Source organism: Hydra vulgaris, chromosome 13, assembly GCF_038396675.1.
Source record: "Hydra vulgaris chromosome 13, alternate assembly HydraT2T_AEP".
Classification (NCBI taxonomy): Eukaryota; Metazoa; Cnidaria; class Hydrozoa; order Anthoathecata; family Hydridae; genus Hydra; species Hydra vulgaris.
In genome coordinates, this window is record NC_088932.1 from 19,677,014 (window position 1) to 19,703,020 (window position 26,007).

Genomic DNA, 26,007 nt, shown 5'->3' on the forward strand with positions numbered 1-26,007 from the left:
TTCCCAATTGTTTTAAAACTCTCAAAGGTTTAAAAAATCATTGTAAAAAAAAACCTACATAAAGTCTTATGCTTGACATATAGAAAATATATTTAGAAAGCACAACAAACATACAATCGCCTTCTTTACGAAAAAAAAAGCTTAGTCATTAACTAGCAAGATAATTTATTTTTTAACTAACGTGAGCTGTTCTCTAGTTTTATTTTTTTATTTTTTTATTATATTGTTGTTTTATTAGTTTGTATTTATTATTTAGAAACTCTTTATTTATAGTTTTACTGCTGATTATTATAAGTAAGAAAAGTTAAAAAAATCTTTTCATAATAAATATTTAAAAATTGCCATTTGTGGAGGTAAATGTCATTTTGGTTATTTCTGACCATTTAATGATCTCTATATATCTTTTACCTTGTACTTTTTCTTTGGACTAATCATCACACTACTGACTTCTACCCTAAAGCTGACTGGAATTATTTTCCTGATTTTCTTCATGATGGTCCTTTGGCTGATAAAACTTGTCTCTCCTTTAATAGATGCATCTCCTATATAACTATATAGTAATTTCTCAATTAAACTCTTCTACGGCATGTGGTCCAAAGAATTCCTGTCATGTTCTTACGTAAGGGTTCTCAAGACTCTCTTTAATTCTCTCTAAACTATTTAATAAGTGCTTGACAAAATCATATTTTTCTACTTGCTGCAATAAGGCATTTATGGTTCCAATTTTAAAAAAACTCTGTAAATATCTTTCGATAGAATTTCGATAGAAAGATAAGAACAGCAGGTAACCATGTCTGGTCAACATTATATATGTATACACATTTCAGCAGCAGTAAATGAGTGCACAAAGTATAAATGGCCTGTTTAAACCCGTTATAGCGGGCAACGCGGGCTGCCCGCCCAGAAAGTCTTGCACAGGCTTTTTTGAAAAATTAAAACTATGTTTTGATGAAATTTTTTTTATTCTGAAATTTTATTTTGTTGATTCTTCATGCCAGGTATAGTAAAAATTTTAATTGTAATAATGTTTTTTTAGCGATAAAAAGACAAAAAAAATAACTTGCAAAAAAAAAAACCTAACATTTTTTTTTTAATAATTTTTTATATTTAATTTTCATTTAATCATTTAATAATTAATTAAATAATAAATAAAAACAATATCCAAATGTTAAAATATAATCAATGGTTCTAATAAAACAACAATATATAAAAAAATGTTACACATCACATTGTTGTTTTATAAAAACAAATGATCTTAATTATACTATTATAAAAGTTCATTCATTTCTCTTCTATCAGAATGAAAATGTCACAATATATAAAAATTTCGCTTTATTAACAAGTAGGAGAGTGACAAATCATTTCAAAAGACTTTGGTAATTAAACTTCGATTAGTTGGACACTTGTAAAGTTGAGATAATAGTTTTCGAAGTTACACTGCAGTTTTTATCTTTCGCTCAGAGTTATTAGTGTGCGCTCTACTTAGTGAGTTTTTGTTATTATGTTTTTGTTTTGATTTTGTTTCTCTATTTTTATTCAGACTTTATTCTTTTATTCTTTAGTTTTATCAGTTGTATAATTAGATTTTTGATGAGTTTATTCCAGATATAGTCAAACCAATAATTTGCAAGGAACGCAAAAAATGGCAGAAAAACAACCTTCGCAACCATCACGTTTCTTTATTCAAGCATCTTGACGCTTGCTTTAAAAATTTTGCAATTAACATAGCAATTTTGCAAGATCTATTTGAGTAATGATATATTGTCTTATTAATATAATCGAATAAAATATAACATTTTTTATTGTGCTTCTTTAGTTGATTCATTTTTTTTGTGCTTTGTAAATTAAATTAAATTTTAAAAATTTAACCGTGATATCTCTAAGCTATAAAGATATAGTGACAATTATATTGAAATCTTTTTTTAAATAAACCTTGAACCAAAAGGTTTTATTCTTTAAGAATTGTTTTTCAACTGTTTAGACTAAAATTTTATTTATTACTACCATTTCCGTTCAATTTACTATCATACTCTTTTACGAACTCGTAATTGATTTTATATTCTTTTCAGAAATTAGGAGAAAGTATGTTATGTTGATGTGATATGTAAGTTTAAATTTCTAAGAGACTTAGTACAAATAGATTTTTTAAGATTCTGGTATATATACTTCTTAAATATGTTTCTTATATAATATAGGCGTGTATAAAATAAAAGTGTTATTTGAATTTTAAAAAAAACAAAACTTTTTTTACATTTTTTTATGAATAGAACCAATAGAAGGGTATTAAATGCAGTATTATTTTATATATCAGGTTTATTGCTGTAAAATATATTTAAATGTATTAAATATAGCGCAAATATAAAAATGAAAATAAAACATAAAGAAATCATATAGTATTATTTTTATCATACAAAAGAAATATATATATATATATATATATATATATATATATATATATATATATATATATATATATATATATATATATATATATATATATATATATATATATATATATATATATATATATATCAAGCCTTCCCGGGAAGTGTGTGCGATCGCACGCCTTGTACATCCACGCTTAAAGAAATTTTTTTAGACAACTTGACAAAATTTTTATATGGTAAACGTTTTAAGAATTTGCAGCAAAACAAAGCAATAAGAAACTAGAGAATAAAACAGCAATACTGGAAGAAAAGAAAGGAAGACTATGCAAAATAGAAAATCTAAACAAAATAAGCTAAAAAAAAATGATAAAAAAAAAAATTGTCAAAAAAATAATATACCAAAATATTTAACTCTTTTTGTTTTTTTATTTTTCAAGCGTTTTTTTTTATTTTTTTATTTTCCACTATTTAAATTGATACAAGTCGAGGAAAAAAGTAGATAACAATATAATAAAATTAAAAATATTTTTTGATATACAATTTTTTAGCAACTTTTTTCAGTCAGTATATAAAAGAAATACTTTATAAATTGAGCTAGAAACACGGACAATTTTTAAATTTGTTTTTTAAATGCCGTTGCTAAACATTACTGTTTTTGTCAATGGAAAGTGAGAAAACTAATTGCTATTTACTTGTAAAAAAAAAAAATTGAACAAGTTTTTCATGTAAAAAAATGAAAGAATGCTGCAAAAATTTGTGGGCTAGTGCATTGTTAGTTTACTGAACTTTCTTAATGAAATTTTTAAGAGCCTATTTAAAACTTTTTTTTTTAGTTTTTAAATACATTTTTTTAAACAGCGCAATCGTTATGTTCATAATCTCAAGTAATTCGTATTAATATTGGAAATACATTTATTTAAAAAAATATATTATTCTTTTATTTAACTTATTCCATCATTAACAAAATTTATTAATCAAACAATATTTTTTACAAATAAATAACAATTTTTTTACTTATTTTCGTATTATATAATTAAATTAAAATTTCTATTATGGGTGTAACTCTTTATTTGAAATTAATTTTTATACAATATTTCAAGGGAGTATAGATACCCTCATTGTCAAGTATAATAATATTATATAAGTATTGAGAAAAAATGTCAAATATAGCAAAAACTTTTTTAAAAGCGAAAAGACGTAAAAATGAATAAACATAAGAAAAAAAATTAACGAAACTTCTTATAGTTCTAGCGTACACAGCAAATTAGTTTCTTAATTGTATAGACTCATAAAAATCGTGAATAAATTGCATATTAAAACTTTCAATTGTTGTTAAATTGCTATAAAAGATGTTTTTTTTAACGACTCTAAAAAAAAAGAATACAAAAGTTGTATAAAAATTTTATAAAAATTTTTTTTTTATTTATTTACTTTTTTTAATTATTAAATTTTCTAATTTATTTAATTAAACTTGATATTTTGTTACAATTTTGCTTCCCTTTTTTTAGGATTATTTTATTTTTTCTTAGTAGATAAGTTTCGCTTTTTGCTGCGAATTATTGAAACGCTTTATAAGTTAAAAAGGTGCGAACTACCGTGGTTAATTTGTCTAAAAAAATTACTTTAAACGTGGACGAACAAGGCGTGTGACCGCACGCGCTTCATAAGAAAACTAAAAAAATGAGCGAAATTGGACAAGAATTTACCACTGAAGTAATCTTTGGCCAAGTTAGGCAAATTTTCAGAAATTTTTTCAAACATTTTTTCTTGTCTATTAACATAATACTTTAGAGGAGGTATAGAAATGAACAGTTGCATTTGCTACAAAATATTAACATACATAGAGCCAAAATTGTTTTAAAATGTTATAACGTGCTTTTGTGTTAATTATTGGCATATTCTTTCTAGATTGCAGGCAGACACGTATTATACCTCCTTTTTTTATATCATTACAAACCGAGTCAGAAAAAGCTGTGAAAAAGCAGAAAAATCTTGTACAGCTTCCATGTGGTATGGTAACTTCTCTAAAATACCAAAAACAAATTGAATACAACCCTCTTTTGATTTTTCCAATTGCTCATCAGTGAGCTGTATTGTTAGTGGTGGCTCTCCCCACTTTGAATTACTCCAATAAATCAAGTTCCGCATAATCTATGCTATAAAATTGAAAACTTTGAATTCCCGCACACTTATTTGATAAACTTTCATACTACTTTCTTCTCTAGCTCTCTGTATACGCCTATAACCTATTTTTTGTATTTGTGGCTTTTGTCTGATACCATTGCCAAAATATTTTCTTGATGACCAAAGAATGCATTTGTTTGAATAAACTGTCTACTACCTTATGTAGGGAATTTGGCAGATACAGTGATTTGACTATTGTACTGCATAGATGCCTCCTTCCATAAAGGACTCCTTTTTGATGAAGAGTTACATGAGCCATCAAGATTAAGGCAGTATTACAGGGCTAGATTTGCAGAGTGCCACTTAGTACATATACTAAGTACCACATATGTCAAAAATCGCAAAGCTGATCTCTAACAAGCAATTTTCAGTCCAACCTTTGGCATTTCTACATTATGATTTATAAAATGAAAATCAACAACCTTTAAAATCTCACAAGTTATAAGAGACTTTTTATTGAGCCTAAATAGTATCCTTTTTTTTCTTTTTTTTTTTTTAAACATCTTTGCTTCTAACAAGGCTGCAAGCAACCACTAATTAAAGTTGGAAGTTACTGGAAGAGAAAAGATGAAGATTGTAGAGCAAGATAACGATTGACAGACGACTTAAAGGATTGCAAATTATATGAATCAGGATGAGACTTAATTAAATGACGAGTAACACGAGATTGAATTTTAATAGATGGCACAAGAGACACTAGCTTTTTAAAGTAGTGCCCATTATAGTATTAAGAACTATCTTATCTTATAGTATTAAGAACTATTAAGTATCTAAAACCAGACTTTGGTCCATTCAACTCCACAAACAAATAACATAGTGGAAGCTCATTTGCATGTAGCAAACAAACTACTTATTGTATACGCCGTTGATGTTTTAACTCAATCAATCAAATAACATTGCCTTTGCTTCCAGTGTTAACATTCCATCACTGCCTTGCACTTTTAAGTCATCCAAAATGATATTGTGTTCTTAGAATCCTATAGAATTTGAGATTTAAAATTCAGATTCAGCTGCAATTCGGATTCAGCTGTTTTGCTAAAAAAAAAGTGCTTTGTCTCAAAAAACCTTACCAAGGTTTCTGAATCATGAATATTTGCTTTTCAGCCACTATAGTTTTCTTTGTATTGAAAGTCCAATTATTTTTACCATGAAAGTACAACGCCTTTACTTGGACTTCACTAACTTTCAAGTTAACACTGATTTTCAAACGCTAACGCTTCATCTTGCTTAAGTTAATAACTTTTGTTTTGTCATCATGTGAAAAATGTCAATATCCTCAAATACAACTGATATCATAGGTGTAGCAGAAATGATAGAATCTAGTGGCACTACATCATTAAGGTTTAAGCTCTGTTTGCTTCGAATACTCTGCAGCTTTTTATTTTTTTGTCTATTGATCCAATAGCCAATTTTAAGTTCACTTCTTGCATCTATCTATTGTATTAGTATAGTATTATCATAGTATTAGTAAGCATAGCAAAGTATTAAGGTGTACATAAAAACATACATTGTTTTAACAAATTTTTTTTATGAGAAAAGCCTCATAAGAAATATAGTGAAACAATTTTATGCAAATAATATTTTAAAAACAAGCTTTTTTTCAAAATTTGTTATATTATAGGGCTAAATTTAAACTGAATTCAAGCTGTAAAATAACTTACAATAAAACAAATAACAACTTAAAACAAATGACACAACTTTTAAACAGAAAAAGTTGAATATTACACATATAATCCATCTCATGTAACTTCAACACAAACCATATCAATTACTTTATATTATTACAAACTGTATTATAAAATTTTGTTCTAATATTATTATATGTTATTAATTTGTAAATATATTACTATTTCAAACTAAATACCATTACTAACATTTAGAAATATGGTTTGTGTTAAAACTCCGAGTAGAGCGTGGATTTTAATATATTCCTAACATTGAACTTTTTGCTATATTAGGTAAAATTAGCCAAAAATTGCTGCAGGAGGTAATTCTTTTTCAATTTTGCTTATCTTGGTCTCATTTTTTTAGTTTTCTTATAACTAATATAGAAATCAAGGAGAATAGTTGTATTTCTGAAAAATGTTATTTTCACTCCACTCTACTGTATAAAGTTTATCTTCTTTTAAAAGTGGTATTTGATGATTTGGGCTAGTAAGATCAAGAGTACTAAAAAAGTGGTACTTGGACAATTTGTTGATCTGATCGTCTATACTAAGTAAAGGATAAGCATAAATGTAAGTGAATTTGTTTATAGTTTGAGAATAACCGACACACATTCGTTTTTTATGTCATTCATTTGTAGTGATCACGATTTGTGATCTCCAAGGTGATTTGCTTGGTTCTATAATTTTGTCATTTAATAACTTTTTTATTTTGGTTTGAATGAAAAGCTTATCGACGTGACTGAATCTTTGAGCTTTAGTTGCAATTGGATGACATTCTTCAGAGAGATTTGTAAATAATGTTGCTGGAGATATTTGAGATTTCTTTAGACTGCAAACTAACAAAGGGGGTAATTTTCCTCCAAAATTTATTGTTATGTTGTTATGTTGTTTCATAAAAGCTTGACCAAGAATAACATCAGCACATAAGTTAGGTAAGATTAACAAGGTGATGTCAGTATACTTTTGATTTTGGAAAGTCATATTTACCTTGCAGTAGCCTTTGATTTTTGTTTTCAGTGATGAGGATGCCATTAATACACTACCGCTACTTTTTATATATAGTATTTCAGGGCCTATTCTAGGAAAAAATTATTGAAGGCAGTACCCCCTGTCCCAGTGAAATTTAGCGGAAAATAAGTGTTTTTTTGCAAAAGAAAAACAATATTTGCTGTTAAAAAAAAATCACTGCCCAAATACGGTCGATACTGTCGAAAATGGTCTAGAATATCCCCTAGGTTTGGTACTTATTAACAATGTACTTGATAAAATTGTCAGAGCTTCTGGTATCTATTAGTGTAGCGAAACTCTGTCCATTTACTTCAACCTTTCGAATAGCGTGTGAGAAACAATTAGGGGCTCCAGCACTTATCATTGCAGACATTTCATTGGGTTCAGCAACAATTAATGATTTATTCGATTTACATACTTTTGCAAAATGTCCTTGTTTCTGGCATTGGTGATAAACAGTATCTCTAACAGGACAAATAATGCGTGGATGGTGATCATTTCCATAGAAGTAACATATTTTGATGATTTGTCGTGAAGTTTGCTGATTATCAGCGTATTTCCTTGCCTGATGCCGTGTGAATATTTTGTTTTTCGGTTTAACGTACAACGGCGTGAGCACTTTGATTGTATTATCAAAACTTAGCGAATCGGAGATGCACTCATACACAGTTGGTGATACAAAGTTTATCAATATTCTTAGCTTTTTTTATCAGATGTAGATTCTGAGGATAAAAAGAAGTTCTGAAGAGTTTTAAACCATTGTGAATCCATTCCTTACTTGACTTTGGATTTGTGTCAAATCTTTCTGGACGAAGGTATTTCTTCATGTGGATAACTTTAGCGCTTTTTCTTTTGAAATGCTTTAATTTTTTTTTTTTTTTTCATAGAGATAGATGATAGATAAATTGAAATAACTCCTCTTAATATCTAAGGTTTACAAAATACAAAAATACAAAAGGAAAGTTTAATATTAACTAATCGTAATTTCCTAAGGGACATACATATAAAGTAGTAATTATATAGACAAGTAATAAAACAACACAACTCCCCAAGGGAGATGATAAGTAATTATTTATGACATACTGTCATCAACAAAAACTGATATGAAATGTTTGTTAAGTCTGTTTCCGAAATGCATGCCCTCTGTTAACATTTCACCTTTTGCATCAGATATAGCACCAATAAACTCTGATATAAACAGTTTCTAATAAATAGTTTCCTATATTCAATTAGTGTCACTGATAGCCAGTCTGTCACAGATAAGCAATTACCCAGCTTGTTTGTTTTTTTGCTTTGTCATAGCTAATACTTCCTAATACATTCATGGTGCATTACAAGTAGTATGAACTTTTTTTAATAGGATGAATTGCTTGCTGAGTTCATCATATTGATTACAGTTAATATTAAACTTTCCTTTTGTATTATTTACATATGATAGATAAAACCTTCAAATTTGTTTGATGATTACAGATGCTAGATAAATCCATTTATCTAGCATCTGTAATCATCAAACAAATTTGAAGAGTATGGTTGTTATTTTAAGCTACCGAATTTGATATATCTTATAAAACATAATATATTTTATAACAATTTAACAACAATTGAAAGTCTCGATATGCAATTTATTCACGATTTTTATCTCTGTTTGGAAAAATGTATTTAAAAACTTTAAAAAAGTTTTAATTAGGCTCCTTAAAACTTTGTTAAAAAAGTTCTGACTATGATCAGAAACATGATAAATGTCGAGTAGAGAAGAAAAATGATTCAGATTGTCTGGAAAGCAAGTTGAAAAGTTGACTATTTGTGTAAGAGATTCAGAAAAGCAAAAGTTGCAGGTTTTAACACCTGCAGAGTCACTAACACTAGAACCAAGCCATTCAGTGTGATGAATATTAAAGTCACCAACAATAATGATATTGGCTGAAGGATAAAGAGAAAGAGGTTGTTCAACTTGTTCAGAAATAACATTGAAAAGATTGCAGTCTTAAGATGAAGGAGAGCAATATAGAACAAGTAGAAAGGCAATAGAGTAAAGTAGTACTGAACGAAAGCACATAAAAGAATAGTCTGTAGATTCAAACATAGTTTCCTGACAAATATGTAAATTCTTACGAATGTAAATTCTGGGCCAAGCATGTGACTATTGGAGTCTTAAGAATTAAAGGAAGATAACCATCAATACTAAAATCACAAGATGAGACAGCTGAACTCAAATTAGTCTCACAAAAAGCAAGTAGGTCTGGTGAAGAAGATAAGACTTAACAGAAGAAAAGTTACTTAAAAGAACAGGAATATTAGTGAATGATAAATTTAGAGAACTTGGTGATGATGATGGTTTTTTGTGTTTGAGACTTTTTTTTGTTTTTGATACTTTAGTTATTTTTTAAATTGGCTAAAGGACTTGACTTAAAGCACAGATAGCACTCAGTTTACTAACAATCTAAGCAATTGTCTCATCACTATTAACAAGCCTTCCGGGAAGCATGTGTGGTTACACTTCCTGTTCGCCCACGCTTTAGTTAAGTAAATTAGACAACTTGACCACGTTTTAAATAGTAAGCGTTTTAATAATTTGTGGCAAAATAAAGTTATTTGAAACTACAAAGAATAAATCAGCAAAACTTGAAGATAGGAAATGAATACTACGAAATAAGAAATCTAAATAAAATAAACTTAAAAAATAATCGAAAATAAAAGTAAAATTTTGTAAAAAAATCAAAATACCTAAACATTTTACTAGGTTTTTTTGTTTTTGTTTTTTTAGGGCATTTGTTATATTTCACTACTAAAACTGATACAAGTCGAGGGAAAAAGCAGATAAGAATACAACAAAAATAAAAACAGTTTTCAATATACAATTTTTTTGCAACTTTTTTCAGATATCTTAATATTAATACTGTAATTTAATAGTTAGTTAATAGTAGTCTACTTACATCATTTTAAAGTAGTTTCTAGGCTTTTCTATACACAATTCTATATTCCACACAGTCTTTCAAGCAAGGTCTGCAAGGAAATTAGAGTTGAAAATTTTTAGTTTAAAGAAGAATTGGTGTTGTTCATTGTTTAAAAACTAAAATAAAAATTTAAATAACCATTTGTTTGTTGTTGGTTGTTTTTATTTTTCTATTTTTTATAGCCTGTTTTCTTTTTTTAGAAGAAGTTGGAACTAAAAGTTTTTCAGTTTTGTCTTTAGTCTTTTTAGAACATTTTAAGCAAGTATTGTTTTTAGAGCAATTAGAAGGAGCTGAAGGCCTTTTTAGTTAGTTCAATTCATTTTATTATTTATAGATAAATATTATTGTTTGTAGAAGGATTAATGAGAATAAAATTTTATTTATGCATTTAACATGAAAATATCTAAATGTATATTTTCTCTTAGAAAAAATAACAAGGAATAGACAGTAAAAAAATTCTGCTGGAAGTTATCAAAAGAATGTTGTGTTATGCTTTATTTTATTAATTAAATGTTGTTAATTGATAGTTTATGATAAGTATGTTTTCATGTGTAATAAAGTAAATGTTAATAGTTTTTAAAATATAATATGTTCAAAGCTTATATTTGTTTATATTCTTTTTTTTTCTTTCTTTTTTTATGTTTTAAAAAAATTGTTACTTAGCAGTGTAAAGCAAGATTATTATCTTTGCCGGACAAGAGATGTTACTAAGTTGTGGTATTACTTAACACTATATAGTGCTAGGTGGTAATAATTTCTGTTAATTTTTTTACATAAGACACTTTAGAACTAAGACTAAGTAAAAATCTTACTATAATCAGCAACAAAATATAAATACTAGAATTTGTTAAGCTACATATATATATATATATATATATATATATTTTTTTTTTTTTTTTTTTCTTTTTTTTTTTTCTTTTTTTCTTCAAAGTTACCAATTAGAACTTCCATCCAAGACCCATCAGATAACTGCTAATATTTATATTTTAATTGAAATTCAACCTTACACATGTCTACTATTTATTATACTCAACTTTTTGTTTCATTAATTTCATATATTCTTTGATATCACAACTGATAAGTTAAAGATTATCAAAATAACTTTGTTTCTATGACTGTAACTATTTAGACTATTTCAGATTTGTTATCTATTTTAGTTCTACTATTAGTCACTATTTTTTTTTTTCGAATCAAATTTTATTAAATTTTCATATAACTGATTATAACTATCCTAAAATGAGATGGTCTTTTTTTTTTTTTGAAGTTCAACATAATTGTATTCTTTTTTTTTTAGTTGTTATTGCTTTATTAGTTAGCTTACTGTTGAAACATGGTTTTAATTTAGTAAATTTATATGATATGAAATTTACTGTGTTAATCATTATTCACAGTTATGAATAAATTGGAATTCTAAACCGTTGAGGTAAAAATAATTTTGTATAGTGGTAACATTAACCATTAAAAAAAGACAAAAGTCTTTTTTTAATGGTTAATGGTTTGGTACCATAATTGATAATGACCATGTTTAAGAAATGTTTTACAAGTCACTAATTCATGAACACATTAATAAATATGTAAAATAATGCCCCCTTTTATTAATATACTTACTTATTCTAAAACACAATAATAAATATGTAAAATAATGCTTTTGTAGTTTAAGATGATTTTTTTTTTGTTTTTTTAGGTATTGGTAAGTTGTACTTGGCTTTCCTTCTCTGATGCTTGCTGTTATTAAAAAGAACCTAATATCTTAAGTTATGTGGTCTTTACTAAATGCCAAAACCAATAAAAGCGAGCAAAACGAAAAAGATTATATTGTATAGATAAGGCTGCCATTGTTCCGATTTTTACGGAGGAAAATACAAGGCTAAACTAATTAAAACTTTTTCCTCAGCGGAAAAACCGGGATAATGGTAGCCCTATATATAGATGAATTTGTATTTTATATTTTTCAGATAATATATCAAGTTAAATTGTTATTTATTTATTACTAACCCATATTACGGGTTGTTTACTGCTAGTATTAAGGAAATACTTTTAAATTTGAGGTAGAAACATGGGCAATTTTTAATTTGTTTTTTAAATGTTTTTGCTAAACTTTAATTGCTATTTATTTGTAAAATAATTTATTTTTAATAAGTGTTTTGTATAAAAAAATAAGAAGTCATTAATACTAATATTTAATAATAAAACATTTGTTGGACTATCCAAATTGTGCATTTAAGCCCGATAGTTTATTGCATGATGAACTATTGTTATTGATGATAACAATTTTTTGGCTTGAGAGCTATTGCATTGTTAATTTACTGAACTTTTTAAAAAAATTTTTAGGAGCCTATTTAAAACTTTTTTTTAAGTTTTTAAATACATTTTTTCAAACAGAGCAACCTTCATGTTCATTATCTCTAGTAATTCATATTAACTTTGGAAATTGGGCAACTAAAAGAAACAATTTCAATAGAAGAAACCATATTACTCTTTTATTTTATTTATTCCGTCATTAAGAAAGTTATTAATCAAATAATTTTTTTTTAACAAATACCAATTTATTTTCTTATTTTCCTATTATATAAGTATAAAGACCGTATCATATCACCCAAAATTTAGGAAATTTAGGAAAAACCATGGGTCCTCAAATTTTTTTAAAACTTCTTTGGCTGTTGCATCTTAAAAAGAAAAGTTAGCACATAAAATTCCAGCTAAAAATGTTGAGCGGTTGACAAGATACTGCAATTTTAATATTGACCTGGTTTCCCAAAATGACCCACTTTTCATGACAATCTGAAAAAACATTTTTTCTAAAATTTGTCTAGCTAATGAAGAGAGTTATAACAATGTATTTGAATGCAATTCAAATACATTGCCAGAACTCATAAAAAAGAAATAAAAATGGCAAAAATATGTAAATAAACATACAGTTAGTCACAAAAGTTTTCGTAAACCTTACAATTTAGAGAAAACGCTTAATAAAAACCATTTTAAATGCAAAAAAATAGTTTTATATCAAAGTAACAAGAATATATCGTACAAGAAATAAAAAATAATTAACTAAATAAAAATATTTATTTGTAAAACTGAAAAAATTTAATTTTTGAATTTATAATATGTCACAAAAGTTTTCGTACACTAATAAAACTAATACCTAATAATATGCAATTCCTTAGTAGTTGGTTAAAACTTGTTCAATTTTGTTCGTTCATAAATTTTTATGAAGATAATAATCATTTTTTCAACAAAAATTTAGTTATAAACATGAGTTTAAATACGAAACATCACATGTCTAATGATATGCGTGAATTAATAATAAAATTCCATAAAGAAAAAAAATCTCTTCGTCAAATTGCCAAAATTGTTGGTAAAACACATTCCACTGTTCAAAGTATTGTTAAAAAATTTGAAATGACTGGTTCTGTTAATACGTACCAAAAAGGGCACGACCAAAAATTTTTAATTCACGAGACAGAAGGAGTATAATTAAAAAAGTTAATTCAAATCCACGAATTAGTGCACCAAAATTAGCAGTAGATGTTGAACTTGAAATTGGAAAGATAGTTCATCCAGAAAATATTAGACAAATACTTAAAAAATCTGGATTAAATGGCAGAGTACCTCGAAAGAAACCGTTTATAAGTGTAGGAAATAGACGAAAAAGATTGGAGTTCACCAAAAAGTATGAAAAGGAAGATGTATAATTTTGGAACAAAGTTTTATTTACTGACAAGAGTAAATTTAACATTTTCGGACCTGATAGCTGTGGAAAAATATGGAGAAAAAAGAATACAGAACTAGAAGAAAAAAATTTAATTCTAACAGTGAAACATGGAGGTGGAAGTGTGATGGTTTGGGGATCGATGGCTGCAGCTGGAGTGGGGAGTTTAGTATTTATTCAGCCTAAAATGGATCGCTGGGTATATTTGGACATTATAAAAAATAATTTGAAATCAGATGCTACTAAATTGAAGGAAATAATTGGATATTTCAACAGGATCAAGATACAAAACACACTGCTTATGTTGTAAAATCATGGTTGCTCTACAATGTTCTAAAACAACTGCATTCTCCTCCCCAATCACCAGACTTTAACCCAATAGAGAATGTGTGGGATTATTTAGACAGACAAGTCAGGAAACATAGAATAACAAATGTTAATATGCTAAAAAATATCTTACTAGAAGAATGGAATAAAATTCTGTCTTCTTATACCGAAAAATTAGTGTCATCGATGAACAGAAGATTAAAAACTTGTGTAAATGCCAAAGGATACTCAACTAAATACTAACCATGAGCGAGATCTCGTCTCGTTCTCGTTTCTCGTGAGAAATGGGACTTCTCGTGAGAAATGAGAAAAAGAAAATTCTCACGAGAAGTAGAACGAGACTTAAATATTATATTATTTTCCAAATTAAAAGTTATTATAATTTACAAAATGCTTAATAATTTGTTATTTAAATTAGTTAATATTTTGACTCCGTGATTTTAATTAGATTTTTTAATTAGATTTTTTTCTTAAATCTAATTAAAAAATTTTAATTAGATTTTAAATATTTTTAATTAGATTTTAAATACAAAAACTTTTTGTAAAAAATGGTGCACTTTCAACTTAATTTCATTAGTTTACCAGTGGAATTCAACTTGAAACATATTGTTCATATTGAAAAGAAATATTCTTGCCTCATTTCAACAATCAAAAATGTCACCAAGAAAAAACAAAATCTGGAGATATTTTCAAAAAACAAGTGACGGTGCTGAATGCAAGGCATGCAAAAAGTCTTTGAAAACAAAAGATGAAAACACAAGCGGACTTCATCGTCACCTCGAAAAAAAACACAGCCAAGATTACGTTGAGTATTCTGAAAAAAACTGACGACTCTCTTCTTCCTCATCCTAAGAAGAAACAACGAATCATGGTCGAAATGCTTGAAACAAAGTCCAAATATGACAAAGACAATTCCATTCAAAAACAGTTTGACTCTGCAATGCTAGATTACTTTTGCACTGATCTGGCATCCTTTTCAGCAGTCGAAGGAAGAGGTTTCAAGAAATTGTTTGACATTGCAAACCCTAAACTGAGCCTTCATCACAGAACAACATACTCAAGAAAGCTTTCAATTCGGTCAAGAGAAGTTCAAGCTGGAATGAAGAGCATAATAACGGAGATTACGCCAAATCTAAAAAGTGCTGCATTTACTTCTGACCTTTGGACTTCTAGAGCTCAGGACAGCTACATCTCTTGGACTTTTCATCCTATTAACGAAAATTGGAGACTACATCACTGGACACCCCATGTCCAACAGTTCCCAGGCAGATACACAGGTATCTTAATTGAAGGAAAGCTGGATTCTTTATTAGAAGAACTAAATTTGCCTGCTGATTTGCCAGACGCTCAAGGAATCAATTTTAGACAGTTACACTTATCTGTTGACACAAGATGGAATAGAGAACTGGATTGCATGGCTTCTGTCCTACATCTAAAGAGTGCAATTATTAACTTATGTGCAAATGAAGATATTTTTTCTTCAAAGACCATCAGTGCATCACAGTGGAAATCAATAGAGGGAGCAGTAGAAATTTTGGCACCACTTAAAGAAGCAACAGAAACGTGGTCGACTGAGTCTATTCCAACACCGTCGCCGATTCTCTTTATCTAATCCATGACAAAATTGATCAATTTATTGAGACGGATGGAAAAAATGGCTACGGTGACTTGTATGTAAAAAACTTGAAAAGCTGCATTGAGAAAAGATTTCCTCTTTGTCACACTGGAAACTTATTGAGTGCTGCAGCAAACTACTTAAATCCTGCTTTAAAGGGACTTCACTTGAAGCTCTTCAAAAAATTTCAAACAACAAAAGAATGTTTGGCCTCACAGGTTAAGGATAATGTTGAGTGCCAACCTGTTGCCAAAGTCCTTTCAGCAGATTTGTCCCCTAATTCAAAACTGAAATGCAAGTTAAACGTCAGACTTGAAACACAAGAGCCAACATCTGAACTGAATCCTATTTTGAGCAAAATGTGCCAGTATGAATATCTCCCTGATGCCAAAAAAGACTTTCTGATTCTTGATTGGTAGCTAATAAAGAGAGTTCTGGCAATGTATTTGAATTGCATTCAAATACATTGTTATAACTCTCTTCATTAGCTAGACAAATTTTAGCTATTCCAGCAAGTTCAACTAAATCAGAAAGAGTTTTTAGCTCAGGTGGAAATGTCGTCCGATCATCCAGACACAACTTACACCCAGAAAAAGTAGAACAAATCATCTTAATCAGAGAAAACATTGTCTTGTTGGAAAAGTTTGGCAAAAAAATTCTGAATTAATATTTGAAAAAGTTGTTTACATTTGACAAATTCATTTGTGTCTATTTGTCAAAACCATGTTTACATTTTTTTTTTACTTGGATTTTAATAAATTTGTAGTCAAAAATTGTTAAATTTCTCGTCTCGTCTTGTTCTCGGTCTCACGAGAAGTACTAACTTCTCGTCTCGGTTTGAAAAAACCTAGTCTTGCTCATGGTTACAAAATACTAAAGATTTTTTAATTTTTCATATTCTTGTTTTTTTTACAAGTTTTGTTTAGTGTACGAAAACTTTTGTGACATTATAAATTCAAAAATTAAACTTTTTCAGTTTTACAAATAAATATTTTTATTTAGTTAATTATTTTTTATTTCTTGTACGATATATTCTTGTTAAATTGATATAAAATTATTTTTTTGGATTTAAAATGGTTTCTATTAAGTATTTTCCCTAAATTATGTACTAAAACTTTTGTGACTGACTGTATATAATGTTTTTTTGATGCTGAATTCAATAAATGTACTTAAAATGCTGACATATAAAAGGAACATGCTTAAAAGTTAATAAAACAACTAGTTTCTATAAACCAATTTCGGGGCCCAATATCTCAAACACGCCTGTCAAATTAATTTTTTTTTGCTGTTAATATTTTCAGCTGCTTATAATCTTACTAGGCACAAAAAATCTAACTGGAAAAACAACTGAAACATATGGAACTTTAATTTCAAATATATATCAAATTTTCAATAAATTATTTTAAAAAACTTGCAAATAGAATTTTGTAAAATATTAAATTTAGCTTATAGACTCCTTAAAAAAAAAAAAAAAAAAATTTGTTATATTTAAGGAAGTCTTAATTATATGATAACTTAGTTATTTGAACTTAACAATTAAAAAAAACATCCTGCTTTGTTTTTATATAAAGACTGATTAAGTTTGATCCTGTTTTGTTTTTATATAAAGACAGAGTAAGTTTGATATTAATGTGCATTTATTAAAAAAAAATTTTGACAACTATATTTTGTAAAAGTTTATAATAATTAGTTTATAAAAAGTTCAGTTATAGAACAGCATTTATTGGTAAAATTTTATTAAAATTGTAACAAATTAACAATATGATATATATATATATATATATATATATATATATATATATATATATATATATATATATATATATATATATATATATATATATACATATATATATATATATATATATATATATATATATATATATATATATATATATATATATATATATATATATATATATATATATATATATATATATATATACATTTATATAAAGAAAATTAATAATATCTATCAGTGTAAAAAATTAATAACAGGGATTCTGAAAAGGTTTGAATTATTTCTATTTTAAATTTTTTTTTGAACTGAAAATTAAGTAGGAAAGAAGAATTCTCTTTTTTTTAGGAAATACATTCATACTAAGTAATTTATTATAAGATGTGTTCTATTGGCTTAATGACATCAGATGCATGCAAAAACTAACAAGATGTTATTGAAACTTTAGGCAATGAAGAAAAAATAACTATATCATTAAGCTGTAACATTGAGCTGTCAATCTTAACAATATTATGTGAAAGACATACTATAAAATATTTGAAAATGGGTAATCCTGCAGTTAAGCGGCCTAAAATAATTTTATTTTTTTGCTTGTTGCGCTCTCGTCAGAGGATGCTTTTTAAACATCAGAAATATTAAGTGAAATAATAATAATAAAAAAAAATGCTGCCCTATACCAAACCCTTAGTCGATGTTGCAGCACTTCCTTGTAGCAACAGGCTATAAGATAGTCGATGTAGCAGCACTCTCTTGTAGCAACAGGCTATAAGATAGTCGATGTAGCAGCACTCCCTTGTAGCAGCAGGCTATAAGATAGTCGATGTATGTACTGAAGCCAATAAATATTCCTTTTGTTTATATTAAAAAGTCACTACTTTGAGCAAGTCTTCACACGAAAGCGCAACAAGCGAAAATATAAAATTATTTTAGGCCGCTTAACTGCAGGATTACCTGAAAATGTATCCAATATGGCAGAAAGAATGCTGTGATCCATTCAACAAACATACAAAGAAAATCACAAGTAAGTAAAAGTAGAATTTAAATATTTTAATATGTGCAGAGTCCCAAAAGGACTCAGGCTCTATATCTCTACTTTTTTCAAGTCTGTAGTGTCCAGAAGCTCTAAATATGATTGTTGACTTATAATCTGCTATAAGGAAAAAGTTCATGAGATTTAATGAATTGAAACTTATTGTTTTTAAGCCCTGGAGTCCCAGAGTCCTTGCCACCATTATACCTAACGACTCCGGGTTCAAAAAACGATTGTTCCTCTAACCTAAAAGTCTTAATTTTTTTCCTATTCGTAGTCCATAAACTTATTTATATTTTTAGAGCTCCTGGATACCAACAACTAGCATAAAGTAATCTTTTTGTGACTTTCAAATCCGGAGTCCTTTTTGAAAATCCGCATCCCTGACTTTAATATATATACTTTATGAATTTGTATTTTCCAAAACATAAACAATGTTTTAAACAATTGTGCAGATAAGCTTTATACAATTCAATTATTTTTAGAAAATCTTAAAGTAGTAATGATAAATGAGTCACAAGCCATGATGAGAAGTAGTTTAAATATTGCTCCTGGGAAGAAACTTTGCAAATCTTGTAAGCAAAAGATCGCCAGAAAAGCAGATCTTAAAGAAGAGAAGCAAAGTCAGTGTGAACAAGATGAGGATTTTCTAATATCATCATTCAAATCAAATAGACAGGAGATCAATGAAGAACTCAAAAATTTTAAGATATCTCCTCTAAAATCTCATTCAAAGTCATTACTCACCATTTCGTTGATGCGCGAAAAGCTGCGCGCATCAACAAAATGGTAAGAAACGTTACTAGAAAAACTGAAATTCATTCAATGTTCCCTCAAAACTGTGTTATGAAACAAATAACATGAAAAAGGTTGAAAACTTTGATGAAATTATGAGCTTGATAAAAAAGAAGTCTATGTTCTGACAAAAAGACTATTGTTCAACTTCAAACACTGGCACCCCAAGTTGGTCAATATTAAAAGTATAAAACAACTTTGCAGTTACAGAATACCAAGCAAAAATGGCTAGACAAACTTTTAATAAAAAAGGATTGTTAGCTATCTCTCCGTTGTATAAAGGTAAAGTTTTACACAAAGAAATAGAAGATTCTGTTAAATTTTTTTATGACTCATCTGATTTATGTCTGGAAAAAAAGATTATGTTACCATTCAAAAGAATGTCCATAAACAAAAAAAACTGCTTTTGTGTAATTTAAAGGAACTATATGTATTATACAAAGAAAACAATCCAGAAATACAAATAAGTTACTCAAAATTTTCTTCACTTAGACCAAAGTGGTGCATTTTGCCAGGTGGAAGTGGTACACATTCTGTTTGTGTTTGTTCTTATCACCAAAATGCCATATTGCTAGTAGTTACCTTAAATATTGGACTAAAGTATAAGGATTTACTTTTGAAAACCGTTTGCTCAGTAGAAAACAAAGAATGCATGCATTCACAGTGTGATAATTGTCCTGGTAAAGAACCCCTCACCAAATATTTGCATGAGATTTTTTGAGAATACGAAGATGATTTTGAAATACACTACAAGCAATGGGAAATTACTGATCGTGCAACACTATAAAGTTTAACAGCAGATGTTCCAATGTTTGTTGAACTATTAGTATCTTGCTTTGAAAAGCTACAAACTCATTCTTTTATTGCTCACTCTCAATCACAGTACCTTAACCAACTAAAACAAAATATGGGTCAATCAAACATCATCATTATTCGCAACTTTGCTGATAATTATGTTTTTGTAGTCCAAGATGAAATACAAAGCTATCATTGGAACACCCAACAATGTTCTTTACATCCATTATTACTATAAAGATGATAAAGGTGTACTGAAACATATTTAAAACTGTTTTATATCAGACAACATTACACATGTAACTTATGTGTACAAAATATTCCAACTAGTCATACCAATATCAAAAATAAAATTTTCCAATCTGTTCAAATTATATTTATTCACTGATGGTTGCGCAGGACAGTACAAAAATTATAAAAGCTTTTACAATCTATGCCAACTAGAGAGCGAATTTGCCCTTAAAACTGAATGGAACTTTTTTGCCATATCGCACAAAAGTCACCATGAGATGGGATTGGTGGTACTGTAAAAAGATTAACAGTGCAAGAAAGTTTAAAACGACCATACTAAACCAAATTCTCACATCAGAAGCTTTGTATGAATTTTCTATTGAGAAAATCAAGGTTGTTAACTTCATTTACATAAAGGGATTGGACTTACAATTGCAACGTGAAGAGCAAAAAGAAAGGTAGACTGGTGTAACAATTCTACCTGGTACTCGTAGCTTTCATCAATTTATACATCTTGGAGATAACAGGGACAAAAAGGTGTAGTACGGACACTAATTATACAATAATCAACAATCTTAAAAAAAAACAAGATATATTTCAAATTGATACTGTCACTTTAGAAGGTTATGTAGTTGTAGTCTATGATGATAAGTAGTGGATCAGCATTGTAACTGAAACCAACCTAGTAGAAGTTGATGCTAAAGTTAAGTTTCTTCACCCAAAAAGTCCATCAATCTGTTTTAACTGACCTGAAAGAGACAACTACTGTTTTATTCCCAACACCAACATATTGAAAAAACTATCTGTTCCACAAGCTTGCTCTAGTTCCGGTAGAAACTAAGTGTTTGAAAATGGTGAAATAGAAGAAGTACAAGTAAAATGGGAACAGTATTGTGAACTATTACAAACACAGTCATAACTTATATCTTCGATACCTTAAAAAATCTTGTATATTTAAGTAACTTTTTAAATTACGAGTAACTTACTTTTATTTTATTTACAAATATTGTTTAGAAATTTCTAGAAAAAGTAACACATCTTTGAAATTAAAGTTTCATATATTTCAGTAGTTTTTCCAGTTAGGTTTTTTGTGCCTAGTAATATTGTAAGCAGCTGAAAATATTAACAGCAAAAAATAAAAAGAAAAAATTGAAGGGGGTGTTTTGAGATATTGGGCCCCAAAGTTGGTTTATAGAAACTAGTTGTTTTATTAACTTTTAAGCATGTTCCTTTTAAATTTCAGCATTTTAAGTACATTTATTGAATTCAGCATCAAAAAAACATATATTTATTTTCATACTTTTACCATTTTTATTTCTTATTTCTTTAAATATTTTTTCAGAATGCTATGAAAAGCGGGTCATTTTGGGAAACCAGGTCAATATTAAAATTGCAGTATCTTGCCAACCGCTCAGCATTTTTAGCTGCATTTTTGCATGCAATATTTTTTTATAGTTAGGAATAATGTGTCAAATATAACATAATATAATATGAATGTATTTGCAATTACTTTAAAAGAAACCATGTTTAAACATTACGATTGCTTTTTTTAAAGCGTGCTTTTTATTTTTAATTGTCTTATTTTTCTCAAAGTGAATTAATGTTTTTTTGCATATTAAAAACATTTTTAAAATGTTTGGAAAGAATACTTAAGTTTTGCTGAAATATATACAATCTAATAGAATATATAGAATTAATATTTTATTACATTTTTTATTCTTTATTGTACATTTAACAATGCCAATATTGTGATATTAACTTATTTTTAAATACTTAATATGACTTTTAAAAGTTTTAAAAAAGAAATGTCAAAACAACTTTTATTTTATTTTCAGCTACTTTTATTTTAATTACTTCAAGTTTGTACGTTTTTATTATTTATAAATAAATTTAGCAATGTTTTTATTATTTATAAATAAATTTAGCAATGTTTTTATTATTAATAAATAAATTTAGCAAACTAAATTGAGAAAAAATCATTATATAGTATCAATGGATAACAATTTACGATCATTAGGTCATTGCGTATTATCATTAACTTGCACGCACTTTGCAAATGCGTAAAAAATAGTTCTGAAGAAATAAAAATTAATTAAATTTAAACAATTTTAAAATGTATTCTAAAAAATAGAGTGCTAAATGTTCTTAAAAGAACAGAGCAATTATAAATTAGTAGAAAATCACTTAACAAAAATTTTTTCATTTAACACTGTGTTTCATCAATAAAGACTCATCAGAAATTATAAAGAGCCACAAACAAAAATCCATGAATAGTCTAGAAGATTATTATCTTAGAAAAGAAACAATGTAATACAAGGTTATATCTTTGTCAGGCTATTAGATGAAAAAGGGGCATGAGGACTATAAACAGAAATTTTCTACTTAACCTTAAAGGGTTTGCCTAGGAGCTCTTTACACATTTTTTTTCAAACTGTTTAACTTCAAGTATGAAATACATAAATATAAATTATTAATAACAAAATAATTTTAAAAAAAACATTTTTTCAATACCCAAAAATTATCTTCAAATTTCTTCACCATTCTAGATAATGAACTTTTATTTTTTCTAAATGTAGTTAAAAACAATAAAATTACCAACTAAAATTTATCAAAATAAATAAAAACTATTAACAAAAAAATTAACTAAATAACAAACTCGATTTTTAAAATCTTTACCAAGTGTAATTTGATTATATATTATTAACTTTACAAGAGGTTGACAAGATGAAGTGTTGCCTAGCCTTATATAGTTAAAATTTAGTATTAGTAACCAATTATAAATTCACTAAATCCTTAAAATTGCTTAAATAACCTTAAAATTATTAGCCATATTACTTACTTATAAAATAATTAAATTTAATACTATTGTGAGTCTGAGTTAAAATTAAAGTGATATATCATATTTTAGTTTATACTTTTTACAAGTTTAACTTAAAGTTTGCCTAAAATACATATGGGTAGCTGTTATAAACAAATCTTTACTTTTAATTGGTTGAGAGATATTTTTATTTACTGATAAAAATAATTATATCCAATGATTTCCTCCAATTACTAATAAAACATGGCAATTTAATGGCATTTTGAATTTAAAGTCAGAAATAAAAATTGAGTTTTTCCATAAAATATCTATTAATAGCATTTAAATTGTTTATTTTATTTTATATATATATATATATATATATATATATATATATATATATATATATATATATATATATATATATATATATATGTAAATTATGTTAGTGTATTTTACAAATAGAGTGCTCAATGTTCTTAAAGAACAGAGCAATAATTAATTAGTAAAAAACACTTATCTAACTTTTATCTTCTACTCGGAGTTTCACCATTGCTGGATCATCAGGAAGAGTTCAAGAGTTCACTCTTCCTGATGATCCAGCAATGGTGAAACTCCGAGTAGAAGATAAAAGTTAGATAAGTGTTTTTTACTAATTAATTATATATATATATATATATATATATATATATATATATATATATATATATATATATATATATATATATATATATATATATATATATATATATATATATATATATATATATATATATTCAACTTGTCACTTTTATTTTAATAAATCTTTATAACACAATTTTTCTAAATAAAAAACTTTTTTGCAGATTGTTGACATTGTAAAATTTAGCACAACCATTTTAAAAATTATTCTTCTATAATTTTGGCTTTAAAGTAGATTTCTTGGTTAAGTGCACCTTTCTTCTTTACTTCTTCCCTAACATCTCTTTTTTAAATTTGTGCAAGATTTATTTGGTATAGGAAACTGCTAAAAAATTATCTGACTTGGATGTCTAAATCTGACTAATAAAATATTTGAGAATGATATTATAATGAGAATGCTATGTTGTCAAAACCAAATTTATTAGAATCTTTAAAAAACATTGATCTTTTCTAAAGATCTCTAATGTACAGATACATTTTTAATGTTAAATAAATTTCTAAGCAAATTTATCACTTATTAAAAAACATTGTTGTAAAATAAATCAAGAAGTTAAATATTAAATAAAAAATACAATTTAAATAACTTAAAAACTCAAAAACAAAAAAAAGGGTCTTAACAGCCTCTAAAAACCAGTTCATGAAAGCATAGAGAAAGAAGTGAAAAATTATGTATTTGTGTATTATTAATTTGTGAGAACGGTTTATTCATAAGAATTATTTTTGTCTTTTAATTTTTTCTTGTGATGCATATGACTAATAAAAAAGTTAAATAAATTGACTATTAAAACACATACTTTTTATATGCTTGTAACTTATTGTTGAACTGCTATCAAATCCATATTATTTAATAAAACTTTTTGTCTACAGAAAGTACATAGTGCCTTTATTCATAAATTTTATAACACAACCTGTGATAAAATTTTTATAAAAATCCAATCAAAATATAGTAATACAACTATAAAATAGTTGTAAGTATGTAATTTAATACAGAAGTTAAAAAATATTTTTTATCAAAAAATAAAAATATATTGTTTGTAAACTACAAAAATGATTTTGTTTTGTTTTGTTTTTTTAACTGTTTTACTTCCTAGTGGAAGTGAAATAGATGTCATGTTATGAGCAAAACTAAGAGGACAAAGTATGGTAAAGTATAAAAACATATTTAGAAATTTTTTATCATTTCTTATTGAGAAAAATGCCATTGAAAATATATACAAAATTAAGTATTAGAGAATCTTTTAAAATAAAACAAAAAAGTAACACTGATTATAAGGCTGGATTTATAATGCTTTAATTGAAAATGTGAACTTGTGAAACTCGATAGGAAATTATTATTCAATCGTAATTTCTCTTTAATATGCCAGTAATGTAACCAGTCACGCAATTCGTTTTACCTCTGTACTTTTGCCTGCAAATTGAAGGGGGGGGAGGGTCAAATAGCGCTTAACTATTTAGTAGGTTGACTAGACACAACCGTAAATATCAAAGATATATGGGAGTTGTAATTGTTAGGATAGGTGGAGATCAGTGTCGTGGCTAGTGGGTCGGAGGATTTAAAACTTATTTAAGACCCCTATTTCTTAAAAACTTTTTCACTGGGTATTATTTAAAAATAAAACGAAATAAACAAAAAGTTCCTTAAATTTTCAAAAGAGCTCTTAAATTTGAAAAGGGGTTACCTAAATTTGCAAGACAAAAGTCTTGCAAATTTAGGTAAAATTGCACATACTGTATTTTTTTAAAAGTGTTGTAAAAGTTATTTTTAAAAGTATTGTAAAAAATATTACTTAATTTTTAAAATTAACATAATTGAAGAGTACACGGGAAAAAACGGCAGTCACATTTAAAAAGTTTTTAGAAAGTATCTATTGATCATTTATAAAAGTCTTTATAAATTTATAAGTATAAAGTTAGGAAAAAAAAACTTTTAATAAAATTTACAAATATTTTATTAAAAATGTAAACTTCAGATAAATTAATCAAGAAATAAATTGTGGAGTTCCAGGCATGACGCTATTCATGCTCTAGGGGTCACATCTAGATGATATAATAGATGCTCTTGAAGAGCTCAGTGATGATGATCATGAGA

The 26,007-nt window shown here is 27.0% G+C and overlaps 1 protein-coding gene across 1 annotated transcript in view; it reads right to left on the minus strand.

Moving 5' to 3' along the window:
* The window catches only part of LOC100213763 (proline-serine-threonine phosphatase-interacting protein 2), a 67,447-nt gene extending 42,622 nt beyond the window's left edge, over positions 1-24,825 (minus strand). Inside the window, exons 1-2 of the mRNA XM_065816903.1 lie at positions 24,713-24,825; positions 22,952-23,006 (exon numbers count right to left, since the gene is read on the minus strand). Of these exons, the coding sequence (XP_065672975.1) occupies positions 22,952-22,981 (30 nt within the window). The 5' untranslated portion in view covers positions 22,982-23,006; positions 24,713-24,825. The remainder of the gene's footprint in view (positions 1-22,951; positions 23,007-24,712) is intronic.
* Positions 24,826-26,007: the final 1,182 nt, after the last annotated feature.